The sequence below is a fragment of the Embiotoca jacksoni genome, unplaced genomic scaffold (assembly GCF_022577435.1).
Source record: "Embiotoca jacksoni isolate LCO1_2020_lvr unplaced genomic scaffold, fEmbJac1.0.p SCAF_23, whole genome shotgun sequence".
NCBI classification, from domain to species: domain Eukaryota; kingdom Metazoa; phylum Chordata; class Actinopteri; family Embiotocidae; genus Embiotoca; species Embiotoca jacksoni.
Window position 1 is genome coordinate 4,703,470 of NW_027185374.1, and position 18,259 is coordinate 4,721,728.

General features: G+C 40.7%; 2 protein-coding genes across 2 annotated transcripts in view; one reads left to right on the forward strand and one right to left on the reverse strand.

The window, feature by feature from the left end:
• Window positions 1–11,138, reverse strand: part of nbas (NBAS subunit of NRZ tethering complex) — a 151,888-nt gene extending 140,750 nt beyond the window's left edge. The window contains exons 1-7 of the mRNA XM_069158355.1: window positions 11,013–11,138; window positions 10,627–10,678; window positions 8,896–8,932; window positions 6,778–6,855; window positions 5,620–5,667; window positions 4,496–4,539; window positions 251–384 (exon numbers count right to left, since the gene is read on the reverse strand). Coding sequence (XP_069014456.1) covers window positions 251–384; window positions 4,496–4,539; window positions 5,620–5,667; window positions 6,778–6,855; window positions 8,896–8,932; window positions 10,627–10,678; window positions 11,013–11,105 — 486 coding nt within the window. The 5' untranslated portion in view covers window positions 11,106–11,138. The remainder of the gene's footprint in view (window positions 1–250; window positions 385–4,495; window positions 4,540–5,619; window positions 5,668–6,777; window positions 6,856–8,895; window positions 8,933–10,626; window positions 10,679–11,012) is intronic.
• Window positions 11,139–11,400: 262 nt separating this feature from the next.
• ddx1 (DEAD (Asp-Glu-Ala-Asp) box helicase 1) lies at window positions 11,401–17,738 on the forward strand. Its single transcript, XM_069158356.1, has 26 exons — window positions 11,401–11,446; window positions 11,568–11,619; window positions 11,723–11,786; window positions 11,868–11,897; window positions 11,994–12,090; window positions 12,267–12,314; window positions 12,445–12,528; window positions 12,692–12,775; window positions 12,880–12,956; window positions 13,052–13,124; window positions 13,234–13,310; window positions 13,408–13,522; window positions 13,794–13,932; window positions 14,195–14,255; window positions 14,422–14,520; window positions 14,692–14,781; window positions 14,926–15,114; window positions 15,265–15,316; window positions 15,454–15,600; window positions 15,788–15,879; window positions 15,962–16,034; window positions 16,154–16,226; window positions 16,456–16,498; window positions 16,575–16,670; window positions 16,962–17,082; window positions 17,194–17,738. The coding sequence occupies exons 1-26, from the start codon at window positions 11,431–11,433 to the stop codon at window positions 17,322–17,324; spliced, it is 2,223 nt and encodes a 740-aa protein (XP_069014457.1). The 5' UTR covers window positions 11,401–11,430; the 3' UTR covers window positions 17,325–17,738.
• The last annotated feature ends 521 nt before the right edge of the window (window positions 17,739–18,259 follow it).

Genomic DNA, 18,259 nt, shown 5'->3' on the forward strand with positions numbered 1-18,259 from the left:
TGCGGGCAAGTGCAAGAGAGTTTCAGGTGCAGCTATTAAAAGGCTAAAAATGTGTTTTACACTTTCTTTTAAAAACATGTACTAAACTAGCTTCTCTGATATCTACAGGTAGTGTGTTCCACAGCTTTGCCTCTATCAAGCAGGGTTCCCATCCACAATCTCTAATCACTTTTGTCTCTAAAGACAAGGCCAGCTTGGAAAGGGGAAGTGTTGTTTGATCGTATCAAAGAGAAGAGATTGGCACGCTTACCGGGGGGATGACAAATAGTTCACTGCCCATGAGGTCGAAAAGGCGCACCGTGCCAGTGCTGTCGGCGTAGGCCAGCAGCGTGCAGTCATAGCTCCATGCCACCCTTCGCCACTGGGGGTTTGGGTCCTTTGGCACTGTAGCAGATAAACGAAGAAGAAGAAAAAACCCGTTAAATCCAACAGAAACAGAACACAAGACAAAAAGGACAAAAGACTCGAGGAACCGAGGGTTACAAATAAAGTCAGATGAGAAAACTCTGACTAATCCCTGGTGTTACGTTGTGTGCTGATGATGAATACAAATGGGAGACGAAGGATAACGCTAATGCCATACATTAAACCAATAGACCTATCCAATTCATCTATGAAGGATAGCTAGAGTAATATCTCAATAATTGCCTCTCAAGGATGTGCGCACACACTTTCACACGCACGTTCGCAGCGAGAGCGGCAGAAAGGTGGAGTGAGTAAAAGAGAGCCGGGGAGGACAGCTGAGATTATAAATCCAGCTTTTATTGAAGTATAGGCTACTGTTTTAGCAAATCTGCTGGCTCAGCAGTGCTGTGAGTGTAACCATATCGCTGTGATAAAGCACAGCCACGCCTGCTGGCATTTTCTCAAGGCTTCGCTGTCATCCTTCCCTCTGATAGAAGAGCCGGGGGGGCAGTCCAGAGGGCCTCTGATCCCGAGTCTGTTATGAATACCTAATTATATAACAATATATTAAAAACAGTACAAAGGAGGAAATAGGACAGACTTGTACAAACTGAATAGGATATTTCATTAATTCAATTTAAAACCTTCCACTGGAAACAACATTTAGCATAGATTTTTGCATTTGGAGAACAGTGCGAGACACAATATGATACCACGGGTGCTGTGTCAAAGCAATAGAGTTATGAAAAGGAAGTTGTGTTTTTGTTGATATCACATAACAGCACAATTGGCTTTTATTGTACTGAATTTCTTGGCTGAGGAGTACTGCCGCAACCCCTGGTGGGCAATACTGCAAACGAATGGAGGCGTTGGATATTGTATGACTAGAATTTTAAATGAAGAACAAAGGGAAAGAAGTGGGAGGCGAGACAGACAAAGAGAGAGGGGGGAATGAGAGGAAGGGAGATGCTGAGAGAGAGAGAGAGAGAGAGGGAAAAGAGAGAGGGAAAAGAGAGATGAATAATAGCTCCCCAAATTTTAAGGCCTGAGTATCAGAGAGCACCTCAGGATGCAGGCGATTTAACACACCCTTTGAGACTCTCAGCTTAGGAGGAGCAGACAACAACATGGAACTGTTACGAAAGCCAGAGGTACCAAGTGTCTCCTCTGTTCTCTTCTTGTTCTTTTGGCTCTTTTGCTTCGTATTTCAAGCTTTTTTTTTTCTTTTTTATTTCAGTCTCACACTGCCTCCCTTGCAATCTCGTCTCCCATTATAAATTGTATACTGTATGTTGTTCTGCAGCTGAGAGGGGCTCCATTTCCACATAGATGGCTTTTTTTGAGAGCTGGAAAATTGGATGGAACTGTCCTTTTTTTTTTTCTTCTTCTTCTTCTTCTTCTTCTTCTTCTTCTTCTCCTATCCCCCTTTAACAAAGGAGGAGGTGGAAGTTGGGGAGATTTACACCCAATGACCCCCCAAAAAAAGCCTTCTATCTATCCAAAGCTTTGCAGATGAATTTATCAGAGTTCAACACTTATGAATTATGTACGGGGGCGGGAGACGACTCCACTGTAACAGAAACAGACATGGAGGGAGGGAGGGAGAGTGGAGGGGCAGAGAGTGATACACAGGTGTGGCTGCACGCGCACCCACCCACCCACACACACACACACACACACACACACACACACACACACACACAGAGGCGTGTGCACAAGTGAAAAGACGATAATGCACACGCCACACGCGCTCCTCCATTAAAAGCAAATGCCATTAAATGCAGGATCACAGCAAAATCCATTAGGACAAATCTCCGTGAAATGAAATGAAGTATAAGAAAAATGAAAAAAAAAAAAAAAGAAGAAGAAATGAAATGGAATGAAGAAGTGGAGGGAGGCTGGGGTTTACGTGGGCCCAGGGGCTACAGTTATCCACACCATGAGCCATTAGAAACAACGGCCCACAATGACGACGAGCCACAGTAGAACAAATAGAGTGAGAGAGTGAGAGAGTGAGAGACGGGCTGAGAGGGGCCGAGAGAGACGACAGAAATGAAATGAAAAGCATCAAGACATAAGACAATGAGAAGAAGAAAGGCAAGAAGTGATGATAGAAAATACTGACAAAACCCACACAAGTTTCATTCGGGGCTTATTACTAAGACCGTACTTTGTTTTTGGGATGTGTTTGGTTCAGTGTATATGTTTGTGTGTGTGAGTCCAGGAAAATGCAGAAATTTCGAAAGGACACAGCTGCATTTCTTCATTTAAATGTGTCCACAATAGGTGGACTTTTGTTATAATAGCTTCTTTCCGATTTTTTTATTCTGGTACAATATGTTTTTGATCGGAGAAATATAAAACAATCCTGGTGAAGGTCGCTATATTCCAACCCATTAATCTTCCTGGGTCAGATGTATAAGGCACTCTGTACCATAATAAACATATTCTAGTGTTATCAATTGATGTAATAAAGCAATTTTTCTTCAGTAGTGTGACAGGTCACGAGTATCATAATTATGCAGGAAACACGGGAAACAAACAGAGTTGAAAGATGCTGGTTGCTCCACAGAGCTGAGACTAACTGTAAAGTCACGTGAGAATTATGTCACTGTAAGAGTACATCAAATTTTATCAGTGCAAATCAATCTCAATATATGTTACTCAGTTCTTCATCATGACTTCGTAGCTCAGAGAAGTTGGGGCCTCCGCATGTTTAGATACAGAGATTTAAACGGCCACGGTGGGCCGTTGTAATAGCTAATCAAGACGATTTATTTTTATCAGTCACTACGAGGCTGTGTTTAATGAGTGGCGGTGTCGGGAATGGAGGTGATTATTTGTGTTGCTGTTCGCAGCCTCTCGCACACATTCCAATTAGCCGCCGTGGTCAATATACCTCTTTGAAACAAACTCAAAGCAGATGTGTACAAGCACGCGCACGCAGACACGCTCGCAAACTACCGAGTGAGAGTCAAAGTCAGAAACAGAATGGACTTCTGATCACTGCAGCTACTGAGATGACAGGACGAGGGACACGGCACCGCTGCTCATTCACTCCTCTCCATTATTAACACTCATCACAAAAGCATCAACTGACATCATCACTGACAGTACAGTTGCACAACTCTAATTTAAGCATCTATATAACATTACACATCGTGGGATTGTTTGTAAAGTACACACTCTGGACTCCTTTTTCAATTATATTTCTTCTAATTAGGCAGGGCGGAAATTCAACATCATCTCCTATTACCTTTCAGTGGTTTTGTACGATGACAACACGAAATTCACACTTTAACAATTTTCAAAATGAATTATATTGTGTAAAACAATCTTGGGACATTTCATTGACTTCTATTCATTGTTGACAGCATATATGAAATCCGAACCTTAACTTAACCTGAATTCACACGTTACTCCAAACCTGAAGCTATAGTGTGGGACTTGTACACTAAAATGAAAGTCTGCAACATTCAAGCCCTCGCCAAACAAGTTCACACAATGCAGATAAAGCTCATCACCACCAGGTGTATATCTCTCTGCATTTCACTGAGGTTTTACATTTGGTGTCTGGTGAGACATTCCCGCACTGGCCAGATGCTCTATGTCTGGCCATAGAGCATCTGGAAAATGTACCAGGAGCATTTGTCGGCTAAGCTGGCAAATTTGGCCGTATGCTAACTTGAATGGGGATAAAATAGTTAAATTAATCATCACTTTTAAAAAAAAAAATGTAAATGTTAGCAGACTGAATGGATGAAAAAGACAAAAGTTCCAAGCAGCAGGTTTACTGGGCTTTGCTGCCACGAGTACTAGTCCTGGTGTTTATACCAGAAAAAGTTGCAGTGAGGTCACAGAAATGCACTCACACACACGCGTTATCAGAGCCATTCAAAACTAGTGTCTAATACACTCACACACATAGCACGCGTGCGCGCACACACACATTGCACTGACTCTACTATCAACAGTAACCACCACATTTATAAAGCAAATGGGGTGCATAGTGAAGAGAGCTGCTGTGATTTAGTGTCGTTTACCATGAACTATGGAAAGTGATTGATGAAACAAGTGGAGAAGGTCTTACCCTGGCACTTCCCAATGACTGAGCCAAAGTCATCTCTCACAGACCTGAGGAGGAAACACACACACAGGGGAAAAATAGAAGTGAAACACAGTGTCATTACCCTGCAGGACAACGACACACATACACACACATACGCACACATACACACACATTCACTGAGCTTCATATGACCTGGCATAAGGTGGGTTGTAAGAGCCACTGATAGCTTGCCAACTAAAGTAGCTCAATGGATCAAGCAGACAAGAGGGAGTAGGCAGTGTTTAGGCAGACACTTAGCAGAGCTCAGAGGATAAGGCCTTGAGCTGACTTAACACCCACTCACACAACTCAACCAATGCCATGAAGTAAAGCTATAAAACACTGTGATTAAACAACAGTCATAGACACAAGAATAGCCCACAATATCACGCTGAGGCACGACTACTCCTGACTACAAGAGGCTAACGACAACACAATTCTGATCATAGTGGGTGACAGAAACATACTCCGCTTTTATACATTGATCGATGGATGAAAAAGACTTCCAATTACAGAAAGGGTCAAGTGGAATGTGAATGTGCCTCTTGTTAGGCTTTTGGAGAGTAAGACATATTTGTAAACCTGGTTCATAGCTATTGATTTTCATTTCAATGTTGCTCAATTTAAAGCTTTGCAAATGCCAATAGAGCCCACTGCCTAGTGAGTGTATATTCTCTGTGTAAGAGGGAAATTGGATTTGTGTCTGGAAATAATTACAACCATTGTATGTGTATGTATGCTTTGGTCGCTTTCTCTATAACTCACACACAGACACAAATAAAAAAAATATTTAAGGAGCACTGTGATTTTCAAACTGTTTGCATTCATTTTATTTTGCCTGCAACAAAAGGTGGCCTAATTTTAATCAAATATATTCCTGTGACTGACTATATTTTTAAAAATTCAGTCTGAATGATTGTTGATGCTTAAAAAATTGTTTTCATTCTGAAGATGCAAGCTGAGACTGGAACTATTTTTAAAAGGGAGATTTGATGAATTACCCTATTGATTAAAAGGCTCTCCATCCTTCTTGCGCGCGCGCACGCACACACACACACACACACACACAGATTGCCTCAAACAGTGAGATAGCATTTAGTAATTACCTAATTTCCACACACTGGTCCTGAACCACTGCCAACAGTTTGCCATTACTGTGGAGTAAAACAAGAGACTGGTCAGGACTGAATAGGAAGAAGAATTAAACAGTGCAGTTGAGGGGAGTAAAGGAAAAAGAAGTAAACAAATGTCATTATTAAATTTCCTCTCCTAGCATTGATTAAACATTTAAAAACTCAACAAAATAGAATATTTAAAAGTTTTTTCCAAGTATAAAAAAAAAAAAAAAAAAAAACTTAAAATCCTAAGGCCTTAAAAGGGCTAAGACACCTTTGTTTTTATTTTATATGTGCAGATCTATGACTATACAAGTAGTCCCCACCTCTATCTCCACCCCCTCCCCTCCCCCTCCCCCAACAAGTTGACAGGATTGTTTCTTAGGTTTGTGATGTATGAAACCCTGGCTGTCTGAATCAGTTTTTTTGAGACTGTAAAATGGGAAATGTTCAGCCTTGGCCTTAACTGCTTTTTTTTGTTCATGTTTTTGTCTTGATGCACATAAACAAAACACCACATGGACAGGTTAGGAAGGTAGAGATGTGATTTTCATTGGAGGGCGTCCTTAAAGTCCATCAGGGTGAACGGAAAGGACGTTTTTTTTGTGCGATTGATCGAGTGCTTGCAGAACAGCAACTAGTATTGGAAAGATGAAAAACAGGAATAAACCTCCTGGTTGGATTGGCTTGAAAAGAGGATTAACAGTAATGATTGGGAGCAAACAGAGCAAAGAAACTTTCAGAGGACATGAAATGAAAGAGAAATATACAAGAAGAGACAGAAGTCAAGCACATCCCACTAATGCTTATCTGCAGCATCATTTGACCACACTTAACACTGTCCTGCACGGCTGAATCGATAGTCAATTAAAAAGCTGCCTTTCTACTTGGTTTGTCTTTTGTAATGAGTACAATTAAATGATTGGTTGAGGGGATACGCAGAGGGAGAGAGGGAAAGGCTTAGTGCATGTCAGCAACAAAGTAGCCCACATTCAGGTATTGATTACAGAGACTGTGCAAGTGTGTGTGTGTGTGTGTGTGTGTGTGTGTGTGTGTGTGTGTGTGTGTGTGTGTGTGCGAGTGTGTGTGTGTGTGTGTGTGTGTGTGTGTGTGTGTGTGTGTGTGTGTGTGTGTGTGTTTTTGTTGCACCTTGCAAGCACCAGCTGCCAGTTGATCTGCTTGTTAGCCAGTCGGGTGAGACCAAAAGGCAGAGACGAGCTGGAGGGGCTAAGGTTCACGGGATCAAACAAACAAAACAATTTGAAACAATTAAAAAGAAAACAAACTAAAACAATTTAAAAAGGTTGGTGACTCCTAATCAAGGGCCACAATAAGCAAAGTACCAAAGTAAATATCTTAAATTAAAATTAAACTTTTAAATACAATGTAAAAAAAGTATTCTCAATTAAAAAAAAATGCTTTCAAAAGAAGTGATTTTAATTAAGTTCCATCTAATATGGAATAATATTAAGTTAAAGTAATTCAAAAAATTAAATCCAACCAATTGAATTTACAATTCAACTAAAAAATGTGTAACAATATTTCAGATTTAATGGAAAACTGTTAGCGTGCTACTGAATTTCAAGTAATGAATGCTTAAATATGTTCATCAGGATCATAATTTTAACAAGAATTATTATTATTCTTAAACTTAGTTTTTAAAATCAGACATTTCACGCAGCTTCATTGTTTCCATTTTTTCTCTATTCCATGACAGTTTTATCATGAATTATAAGTGCAGCTGTCTACAGACAAGATGCCTGCTGTTGGACACAAACATACTGCGTTATTATGTTTTTGGGCATCAAGAAAATTGCCAGAAACTTTTGTTTTCCTTCTTTCAACAATTGAAAATATCACAGGATGTTGTTATATCAAATATAATCCCTGATCCTTTCTTGTACAGAAAGAAAAGGAGAGCTGCAAGACAAACATGGCTCGAGGAGTTGTTTAATATTTAACCAGGTTATTGATGGTGCTAGCTAACCACCTGCTGCGTGGATAACAGTCTACTGCAGGAGAGATCCAGCCATATGTTAGCATGTTTCATCAGACACTCCAGAGTAGCTCATGAAATCAATATTTTCAGAATGATTCATCTTTAAAAATTCAGAAATATTCATCTTCAATAAAACATTTTTTCAACATTCAATAAGATTTTGGAGCAAATTTGACAAAGTATGGATCAACTAAGCCCAAGACCAGAATCAAATCAAAAATGTATCATTCATACAGTGTAATATTTCACACAGTATAATTTGACTGGGCATGGGCTGTCATTTTCAAATGAAGAAACCACGTGAGAAAGTTCTATGTGACTGAGTAAATTACAATCTCAAGAGTCTGACACGTTAAATTAGATTTCCATAGTCAACGCCGTAGACATGCAGTCACGTCTCTTCATTCATAAAGTAAAATGTGCTGTCGTCAAACATGTAACACTAATAATAATCACTATGAATCACAGCTTCAAGTGGCATCTCAGTTCATTACATTGGAGAAATGATGGCGAGTTGTGTGTAAATTCAATTAAGGAGCATATACAAAATCTGGGCCTTTCTCCCTCGGCCTGATCTCGAGAAGGTCATCCATGCTTTCATTTAATCTCGGTTCGATTACTGTAAGTGAGTGTCTTCTCATCACGCCTTCAGATGGTACAAAAACATAGCTGCTGCTCAACTTTTAAAAAAATACTCGAAGACAAGATTGCATCAACCCTGTTTCACCCTCTTTGCGGTTTCCAGTAAGTTTTAGAATTGATTTTAAGATTTTATTGACCACATTTAAAGCCCCATATGGTTCAATTAGAGGTTAGCTCCCCTAGTCTGAGCGCAGCCTCAGATCCTCAGGCAGTGCTCTGCAGGCTGTTTCTAAATCCCTGCTGAAGACTGAAGGTGAACGAGCTCTTGGACTTGGGAGCTCTGGAACTCTATGTTGGAGAATCTGAGGCTCGCCGGATCGGAGAAGTCTTTTAAATCACTTCTCAAAGATCATATTAATAATTCTAGCACACAGTTTTATTTACAACACATCTTACCTGTTTTGATATTACTGTCGTCGTCTTATATCTTAATTGTTAGGGATTTCTATTTTATTTGAATACTTCGAATTGCCTGGTTAAAATAATCAGACATTGAAAACACTCCATGTAAAGAACATTTAGAAGTTGTTTAGAAAAGTGCTGTATAAATACAGTTTACAATTATTATTATTATTGAGATACAAGTTACACAGCAATATTTGGTAGGATAATATTGATAAACTTACCTGTACCACAAATAGTGAAGGATCAAGCGGAATGGCCCTGTAAGAAATGTATCACCATTAGTGAGCAGCAAATCAGAGATCGTACCACATCTTTTTGGTTAATTTTGCTTTTTTTTTTTTTAACTCTTTTTTGTTTCTTTTTTGATGTTGTTGTTACCTGGTGGTATTATAATTATGTTCCTTTGCTCATAGTAGCATTATTGGTGGAGCTGATAGGGATTCATCGTCTTTTAACACAACACACAGGACCAGAGCCCATTTTTCCGGCTCCATCTACTGTAGACTTTAAACAATATTTGTATTTTCTATAAATATACAGAAATGCTCAAACTAGTCATGCTAAATAATCTTCACTAAGCAAACTTGCAATACTGTGTGATTTTTTTTTTTGTGTGTTATGGGTTTTCATATCTTGCATACTGAGCTGTCTGCGAGAGGACGTCCAAAACTACTGTATGTGTTATTTCTGACTGCGTAGTCCTATAACAGTGGATATCACTCATGAGCAAACACACCGAACTTGACGTTTGAATTCTCCTCACTGGATATCAGAGATACACACTGGTTTTTAACGACTTTTACGTCTTTTTAACTCATCTACAGTTCAGCTTTACTCCTGAACTTCCCAGGCCTGACTCCAGAAGTTGGAGCGGCTGACTTTCACTTATTGCTCACGTTCACTGAACGGTGCATGTCCAGTGAATAAATGACTGGACATGCACCGCTCCCTCGCAGTAAAAAGGATCTGAGACAATCTGAGCGACAGCAGCACCACTGAGTCTCTACCCTCTCCTCTCGTACAGTCCAGATAACATTTTAAGTTTGTGTTTATCAGGGGACATCTATTGAAACGGCAACGAACTTTACGGTGTGTCCGTGTGGCTTTGTAAACGTAACCATGTGAGGAATTAGTCCATTGATTATCTTGTGCTAACTCCCGGCTACATGAAGTGTATCCCTGCACGTGAGCTCACAACAAAACTTAGAAGTGAATGGATCGTTTCAGGAAGTGATTCAGTTCGGTCTATTCTCTTGAACAAATATTACATGAACACTAATTATTGTTGCCTACAGTATTCATTTTAGAATATATCTTAAACACCTTTATAGAGTTGCAGGCCTAACAGCAACTGGTGACGGTGCTTGCTACCAACTTCACACTGCATTCTGGTGGATGTACATGTTGCAACAACAACTAAAACATATGCAAAGGTTGAAGTGGTGCATGGTAGGTAATAAGGCTGGGCAATATATCGATACTCTGTTGTACTATGATATCAGACAAATTTTTAGGTATTGTAATATTGTGATAGGTATTGTCCTTTCCTGGTATTAAAGGCTTCAATACCGTAAAATGATGTCATTATCTGAACCTATCGAACTGTTCTAGCTATTCTATTATTTGCCTTTACCCACTTAGGTATAATATTCACATTACTGAGGATTATCAATCAAAAACCTGATTATATAAATATTCTGTGAAAGCACCAAGAGTCTTTGGTGCAATATCAACATTGAGGTATTTGGGGTATAAAAAAAAAGTATGATATTTGATTGTGTGCATGTAAGGTGGCTGAAGCTTTAGGGAATGAACACAAACAGTTGGTAACCGTCAAATGCAGGTGTTGAATACAAAAAAACAAACAAAAATATCTTGTGAAGGGAAGTGCCCACCTTAAACATGCAACGTATCACAACAAAGGGTACAACAACAACAAAAACAGAACTTACCTGTGACAGCTTTTGCTATCAGAGAGCTGTTGTGCTCCTTGTTGCCTCGCAGCTGTAAATGTTAGAAAGTGACAAGTCAGAGACGAGTTCTTCACCCGGCTCCTTCCACACATCCGAGCTCGCATGACAAAAACCGTCGGTGCAACAAGGGCAACGCCACGAATCGTGATTTAAAAACAATCGCGCACTCCACTGCGAGGTGGTGTGAGAGCGTGAAACGTTTGTTATCGGGACAAAACAGCGGTAACTCGTCGTATGTCTGTGCTACGTGGCTTTGCGCGGCTGACCCTATGCAACTGAATATATCCGACTTTCGTTGGCCTTTTTTTTCGAATAAACGTTACAGCACGGGGCCTATTATAAGCAAAACTTGATGTTTGACCGACCTGGGTATCCGTTTCTGACGGCCATTCCGTAATCACAAGTAAATCGTATAAAATGTTCTCGTCTTCGCCTTCAATAAGACTTTCTTCTGCCATGTTTATTTGAACCAGCTGTTAGGAAGACTACGGCGAGCAGCATGGGACAAAATACATCCCAGCACCGCGCTGGAGACTTTAACTAAATAACCGATTAAAAGTGGTTTGATAAAGCATGCTATAATTTCGCATTTACATAGAAATATATGCATATGGTACTCGCTTCACAAGCGACGCATTTTTAACTGGGTACGATATTTACGAACTGTTTCACGAACCGGAACTAATATTATTTAGCTACTGGAACAGTCCATTAAACGAGTTGCACCGAGCCGCAAACTCTGGACACGTTACATCCGGTTGGGTTGCACTCGTATCGGTAGTAATGGCAGCGTTTTCTGGTGAGACTTTTCAATTAAGTTAATCATTTTGACGTCGTGTTTGAAATCTACTTCTACACCCAGCGACTTTTAAAAGCCACGTAAGCAAACAGAATAATTTAATGTCATTTTCTGTCAACAGAAATGGGAGTCATGGCTGAAATAGCGCAGGCTGTGGAGGAGCTGGACTGGTTGTAAGTTACTCTGCAAATCTGCTAATTCACGCTCCGGGTCGTATGATCGGTCCATGTTGTTGTTACTTGTAGGTTGACGTTGAACTGACCTATTTCAATTCAGACTACCCACTGACATCCAGGCAGAGTCTATCCCCCTTATCCTTGGTGGAGGAGACGTGCTTATGGTAAACAAAGCACTTTACACGCATTTGACACAAACCTGCTCATTATTACAAGACATCTGACTTTATCATTTTTGTTTTAAGGCAGCAGAAACTGGAAGTGGCAAAACGGGAGTGAGTGCTTGATTAAAACACATCATCTCGCAACAACTAGACCTCAGGTGAAGTTTCCGTGTGATAGTTATTCACAGTTCCTCATGTCATCCTCAGGCCTTCAGTATCCCAGTGATCCAGATTGTGTACGAGACCCTGAAGGATCAACAGGAGGGCAAGAAGGGCAGAGCCTCTGTCAAAACTGGAGGAGCCAGTGAGATAACCTTATTTAATGGCTAATTTGCTTTCAGTCTACACTGTCCACAACTCTCATGTTTACAAGACCATGTCGTGCCAGGATACATTGGGGAGCCTTTCTGAATACAAAATCAAATAGGAAGTCCATTGGATGTGTTGCCAAGATGTTTCTTCTTCTTTGTTTTGTCTCAGTTTTCAACAACTGGCAGATGAATCCTTATGATCGCGGTACAGCCTTCGGTAAGAGGAGCTTGAGAAAAATAAACACGCAAAGCTGCATCGGTGCCTGTTATAACTGTAACACTGTAGTGTTCAAGCTTTGTTCTTTGCAACATCTGCCCATTGTCTCATTTTGTTCATGTCTTCACAGCGATCGGTCCTGATGGACTGTGCTGCCAGAGCAGAGAGTTCAAAGAGTGGCATGGCTGTCGCTCCACAAAAGGTGTCACCAAAGGTGGGTAATACGCACAAGTACTTTCAGAGTGATTGAGATTTGAAGAAAGACCAATTCAGCTTAGGATACCACATAGTTTTTTTTGATAGGCCAACACAAATGAAAGTATGATTTACTGTTATCTGTTCTTGTCGTTATCTTATTTTATTTTTTTATTGTCTAGGGAAGTACTACTATGAGGTGGCCTGCCATGACCAGGGTCTGTGCCGTGTGGGCTGGTCCACCAGTCAGGCAGCTCTGGACTTGGGTATGTTCCTCTACTCTTCACAAAATGCTGCAGAACATACATCAGCTGAAACAAATGGTCTCAATGGGACTGTAAGTCTTTTTTTTTTTTCCCTCCGTTTCTAGGAACTGATAAGTATGGTTTTGGTTTTGGTGGCACTGGAAAGAAATCCAACAACAAGCAGTTTGACAGCTACGGAGAGGTAACAAGCCATCAATGACTATGTTATTGAGACACAAACAGTGTTTAGAATCATTTTCAAACATGAGTTCTCTTTGTTATCTTTCCTCTTTGCAGGAGTTCACCATGCATGACACTATTGGATGCTACTTGGATGTAGACAAGGGCCAAATTTCCTTCTCTAAAAATGGTGCAGTCTCACATTTTATTGTTTGTCTGTCTTTAAATATGTACCAAATCTGGAGTTAAATAGCAAAGTGGCTTACTTTCGTGACACTCTCTACTGGTTCTTTCTCCAGGTAATGACCTGGGTGTGGCTTTTGAGATCCCTCAAAACCTGAAGAATCAGTCTTTCTTCGCCTCCTGTGTGCTGAAGGTATTATCCGAGAACACATCACAGTAACGGTGGAAAACAAACAAACACAGTTGCCAGACTGATACCATACTAATTGCTCATCTTATCTGCCTCCCAGAATGCAGAGCTGAAGTTCAACTTTGGAGGAGAGGACTTTAAACATCCCCCCAAGAGTGGTTTTGTTGCCCTGGACAAGGCAACAGAGGATCACACAGTCAAATCCTCTGAGACAGGTGTGTGGATGCAACCTCATCTCAGGAGCTGCAAACAAATGTACTACAAAGATACAGAAAATGTCAGATGTAAATGTAACATCCAGATTTATAACCTATACTTTTATAGAGAGAGAGAGAGAGATAAAGATTATGTCATCCATTTATTCCTTTTACAATAAAACTCTGTCTATTCTTAAACCAAGGGACAGAAGCTTAATTTTCATCATTGTATACACTCTTGTGTAATGTTCCGCAGTGTGTAACATGTCTCTGCTCTCTGATTGCTCAGGAAGTGCCAAAGTGAGTCAGGTGAAAGTGTCATCCAACGCCCCCAAAGCTCTGATCATCGAGCCATCGAAGGAACTGGCTGAACAAACCCTCAACAATGTCAAGCAATGCAAGAAATATGTGGATAACCCCAAACTCAGGTACGATTCTATTGATTTGCTATCGACATTGGCTGGCGCAAAGAGCATAAAACCATGACTTGTGCAGAAAATGTATGTATAAGTACGTTTGACGGTGACACCAATGATAAAAATTATTGCTGTGGAATTGTTTTTCATGCTGTATTTGTCTACATACTGCAGCCTGTTAGCAACTCCTGTTTGCTACCAGCAGATGGAGCCAGTGTTTAAGTATACATGCGGAGGCCAGCATGTGCAGTAATTTGTCAATCTGTTACTACAGGGAACTCCTGGTGATCGGTGGTGTGCCTGCCAAAGAGCAGCTGGCTGCTCTGGAACAGGGGGTATGTGACATGTGCTGTCTCCAAAAACAAAAATCCAGTTAGTTTTCATCACTGTGAAGCCAAAAAGGGGGGGGGGGGGAGATTGTTTCTAATAGACATCATTTTTAATCTGTGGCTTGCTTCCTTCTTGCCTTTTTTCTGCTCTCTATATGTCATCAATAATCAGACTGACATCGTGGTGGGAACACCCGGCAGACTGGACGATCTCATATCCACCGGGAAACTCAGTCTGTCCCAAGTCCGCTTCCTGGTGCTGGATGAGTGTGTATGTGCAACACATCTACAGTATTTTAATAACATTTAGGTCTTTTAGCATTCAAAGCATGGAGTTTCTACTGCCTATAAAATACAAATATTCTTTTCCTAATGGTTTATTTATGTAGCGTAACAATCCCTGAAGCCACTTAACCATTACGTGGGTTCTGTGTGTCTTCAGGATGGCCTCCTGTCAGCCGGATATACAGACTTCATCAATAGGATCCATAACCAAATCCCTCAGGTCACCTCTGATGGCAAGAGACTGCAGGTAAGTAGCACTTTAGATCAATTAAATTAGTGGCAATAAACAGTTTAAACAGTGATGCATAAGTTGTGCGGGTTTACACACGAGGAGATGATTTGCAGGTATTAGTCATTTAAGTGCATCAACTGATTTCTCCCCCCCCCCCAGATCATTGTGTGTTCAGCCACACTGCATTCATTTGACGTGAAGAAGTTGTCCGAGCGCATCATGCACTTCCCTACTTGGGTGGACCTGAAGGGGGAGGACTCTGTTCCAGAGAGTGTCCACCACGTGGTTGTGCCCGTCAATCCGAAGAACGACCGTCTGTGGGAGCGCCTGGGCAAGAGCCACATCCGGGTGAGTCTCTCATGCTCGGCCAAGGAAACTGAGGAAGAAGGATGGGGAGTCATGAAAAGTGCTGAAGAATCAAGTTAAGTCGTTGTCATGTTTTTCTCCTGGGGAAGTGTGTTGACTTAGCTTTTCTACTTGTATCTTTCCTCTGGGTAGACTGACGAGGTTCATGCCAAAGATAACACCAGACCAGGAGCCAACTCTGCAGGTATGAGCAGACGGGTAACACAATTTAGACCCTTAGGTTTTATCCTTGAGTCAAGACATCACATAAACAACAACGCAGATGTACTGTTGGTATTTACCCTTTACAAAACTCCATAAACGTGTGCGTGTGCATTTTAGAGATGTGGTCAGAAGCCATCAAGATGCTGAAGGGCGAGTACACCGTGAAGGCCATTAAAGAGCACAAAATGGACCAGGCTATAATCTTCTGTCGCACCAAGATCGACTGCGACAACATGGAGCAGTACTTCATTCAGCAAGGAGGAGGTAAGCAGCATTAGGGCTTCTTACATTTTTATTTTCAGCCTCTGCCAGACAGAAGTTTTGAAAGGGGTAACAACCTGTCTCTCACAAACACACCTAAATAAAAGGGAGTGACATACTCTGTGGTTGTTTTTTTTTCCCCCCATGACAAACTCTGTATCCTCCCTCAGTATTTGTTTATTTTCTTCAGGTCCGGACAGTAAAGGTCACCAGTTTTCCTGCGTTTGTCTCCATGGTGATCGAAAGCCTAATGAGCGGAAGACTAACTTGGAGCGCTTCAAGGTAAAGAAGGAGAAAACTACAACTTTATGATGCTGTTTGACAACCTGTAGATGGATGTTTTAAGATCTACTTTTGTTTTTAGAAAAAAGAAGTGAGACTCTTGATCTGCACTGACGTAGCTGCCAGAGGAATTGACATCCACGGAGTTCCTTACGGTAAGAGAAGGATCCTGGAAAATTGCATTAATTAATGATTATCCCTGAGGAGTACTTTGCTGCATTTCATGTTTGCATTTCTGCCATCCTTTCTCATAACGTTCGTCTTTTTTCTCCAGTGATTAATGTCACCCTGCCAGATGAGAAGCAGAACTATGTCCATCGTATCGGCAGAGTTGGAAGAGCCGAGAGGTTAGCACTTACAGTCTTTGTGTGTTAGGATTGCCAAAAAGGTCAAAATTTATTATTCAATCATTAATTTCTTATGTTATATGAGTTTGTTGTCACATTAAATTAGCAATATCATCATCATTGCAACCTCAAACTTGCACACAATATGCCTAAATGATAGTAGAAAATGAATGACAGCGTTGACTTCCTTTAGACAATTCAAGTCGTGTCATTTCCTTTTAATTTACAGAATGGGACTGGCCATCTCCTTGGTTGCTATGGAAAAAGAGAAGGTATTTTACATGATAGAAATGCACCTATCTATGATTTTTGAATATGGTTTTAAGGTGCATCTTTCCATGTGTGCAGGTGTGGTACCATGTTTGCCCGAACCGAGGCAGAGGCTGCTACAACACCCGGCTGAAGGAGGATGGAGGTTGCACCATCTGGTACAATGAGAAAGAGGTGAACAAAAAAAACAACACAAAAACTAGACAAGGCTTCAAGTGAAAATATAATACCACCTCTTAGTCAGCAGAGGCCTTTTTAAAGTGGTTTGATAAGCAGATGGTGCATTTGTCATCTTGTCAGAAACGGAACCATTAAGTTTAGTGTGTGTGATGTGTATAATCCAGGACACTCGCAGGTTGAACTCTGGTGGGAAGTAAAGTTTTGTTTGATTTTTATGTCACTGAAAGCTCAAATACATTTTTGTCCCTTTCACAATGTAACATCACTCTACACTCCTCGTCACAGCTCCTGTCGGACGTTGAGGAGCATCTAAAGTGCACCATCACCCAGTGTGAGCCAGATATCAAAGTGCCTGTGGATGAGTTTGATGGAAAGGTGACCTACGGAAGGCGCAGGGCGTTGGGAGGTATGTTGAACACAGTGACAACAACGGAGATGGTGATTTGTCTCCAGAAGAAATATTCTGTATACAATTATTGCATCGATGGTAATGAACAAACCCGTTTTCCTCACCCAGGTGGTAACTACAAGGGTCACGTGGATGCTCTTGCCCCGACAGTCCAGGAACTGGCCGTCCTCGAGACAGAAGCCCAAACGGCTTTCCTTCACCTGGGATACATGCCAAACCAACTTTTCAGAGCTTTCTGAGCATACGCTGACTAAACGCTGACAGCCATAATGGCACTACAGGCTGCTCATAAGAACGGAAAAATTCTAACAAGTTCACTTACTGCACCAACGGTCAATTCTTTTCCCCATTCAGACAAAAATACATAAACAAAACTCAAAAATAATTCACGTAAATTATATAATATATATAGGGTCAAAATACAAACATTTCACTGGGTATGCTGAACTTCTCTACAGTTCATATCCACAGGATAACCAGAATCATGATTTTGTGTTTGTAGATGTGTAATTTCTCCTCCTAAACTTTTGTTAAGAATTGTCAACATTCAGAATGCTTGTCTTTCATTTTCACATTGATATATCTGACTTGAATATTTAAGTTTATTTGTAAAGGAAAAAGTTTTTTTCTGAAATAAACTGCAGTACCCTGTTCGGTTTGGATTCACTTTCTTATATTTATTAATCAGGAAGAAAGCAAAGGTTATATCAGTTATAAAAGTATTTTTGTGCATTAAGTTTTTACTTATTTTTTATATTTCAGGATTTCAGTTTGTTTTGCAAAGCTTCTGACAGTGCAGGGGCATGCTAAAAGAAGCAGTGTAAAGGATTTAGTGGCATCTGTTGGTGAAGTTTCAGATTGCAACTAGCTGAACACCCGGGGTCTCACCCTCCCCTGTCAAGCGTGTGCGAGGACGTCTCAGAAAGTTCCAAGAAAGCTCCTGTTGCACGTGAACGGTGCACAGCACCATAACTTGCACAGAAAAGCTTTACATTTTAGGAGTCCCAAGTTCCGCTGCTTTATCCAAATCATCCCCCGAGTTATGCATGGTTTTGTGATCAGTGGTCCGGGTGCATCATACTCGGTTGTTTTATTATTATAAGTAAATTAATTGAAATTATTTATTGTGAAGGGTATATTAAGTTCCAAAACGGCAAACTAGTAATGAATAAAA

Excerpts from the sequence above, each read along its gene's own strand:
- ddx1 (XM_069158356.1), top strand. Across the intron at positions 11,787-11,867 it reads GTGGAGGAGACGTGCTTATG|GCAGCAGAAACTGGAAGTGG; the intron begins GTAAACAAAGCA and ends TTTTGTTTTAAG. Across the intron at positions 12,957-13,051 it reads AGTTTGACAGCTACGGAGAG|GAGTTCACCATGCATGACAC; the intron begins GTAACAAGCCAT and ends TCCTCTTTGCAG.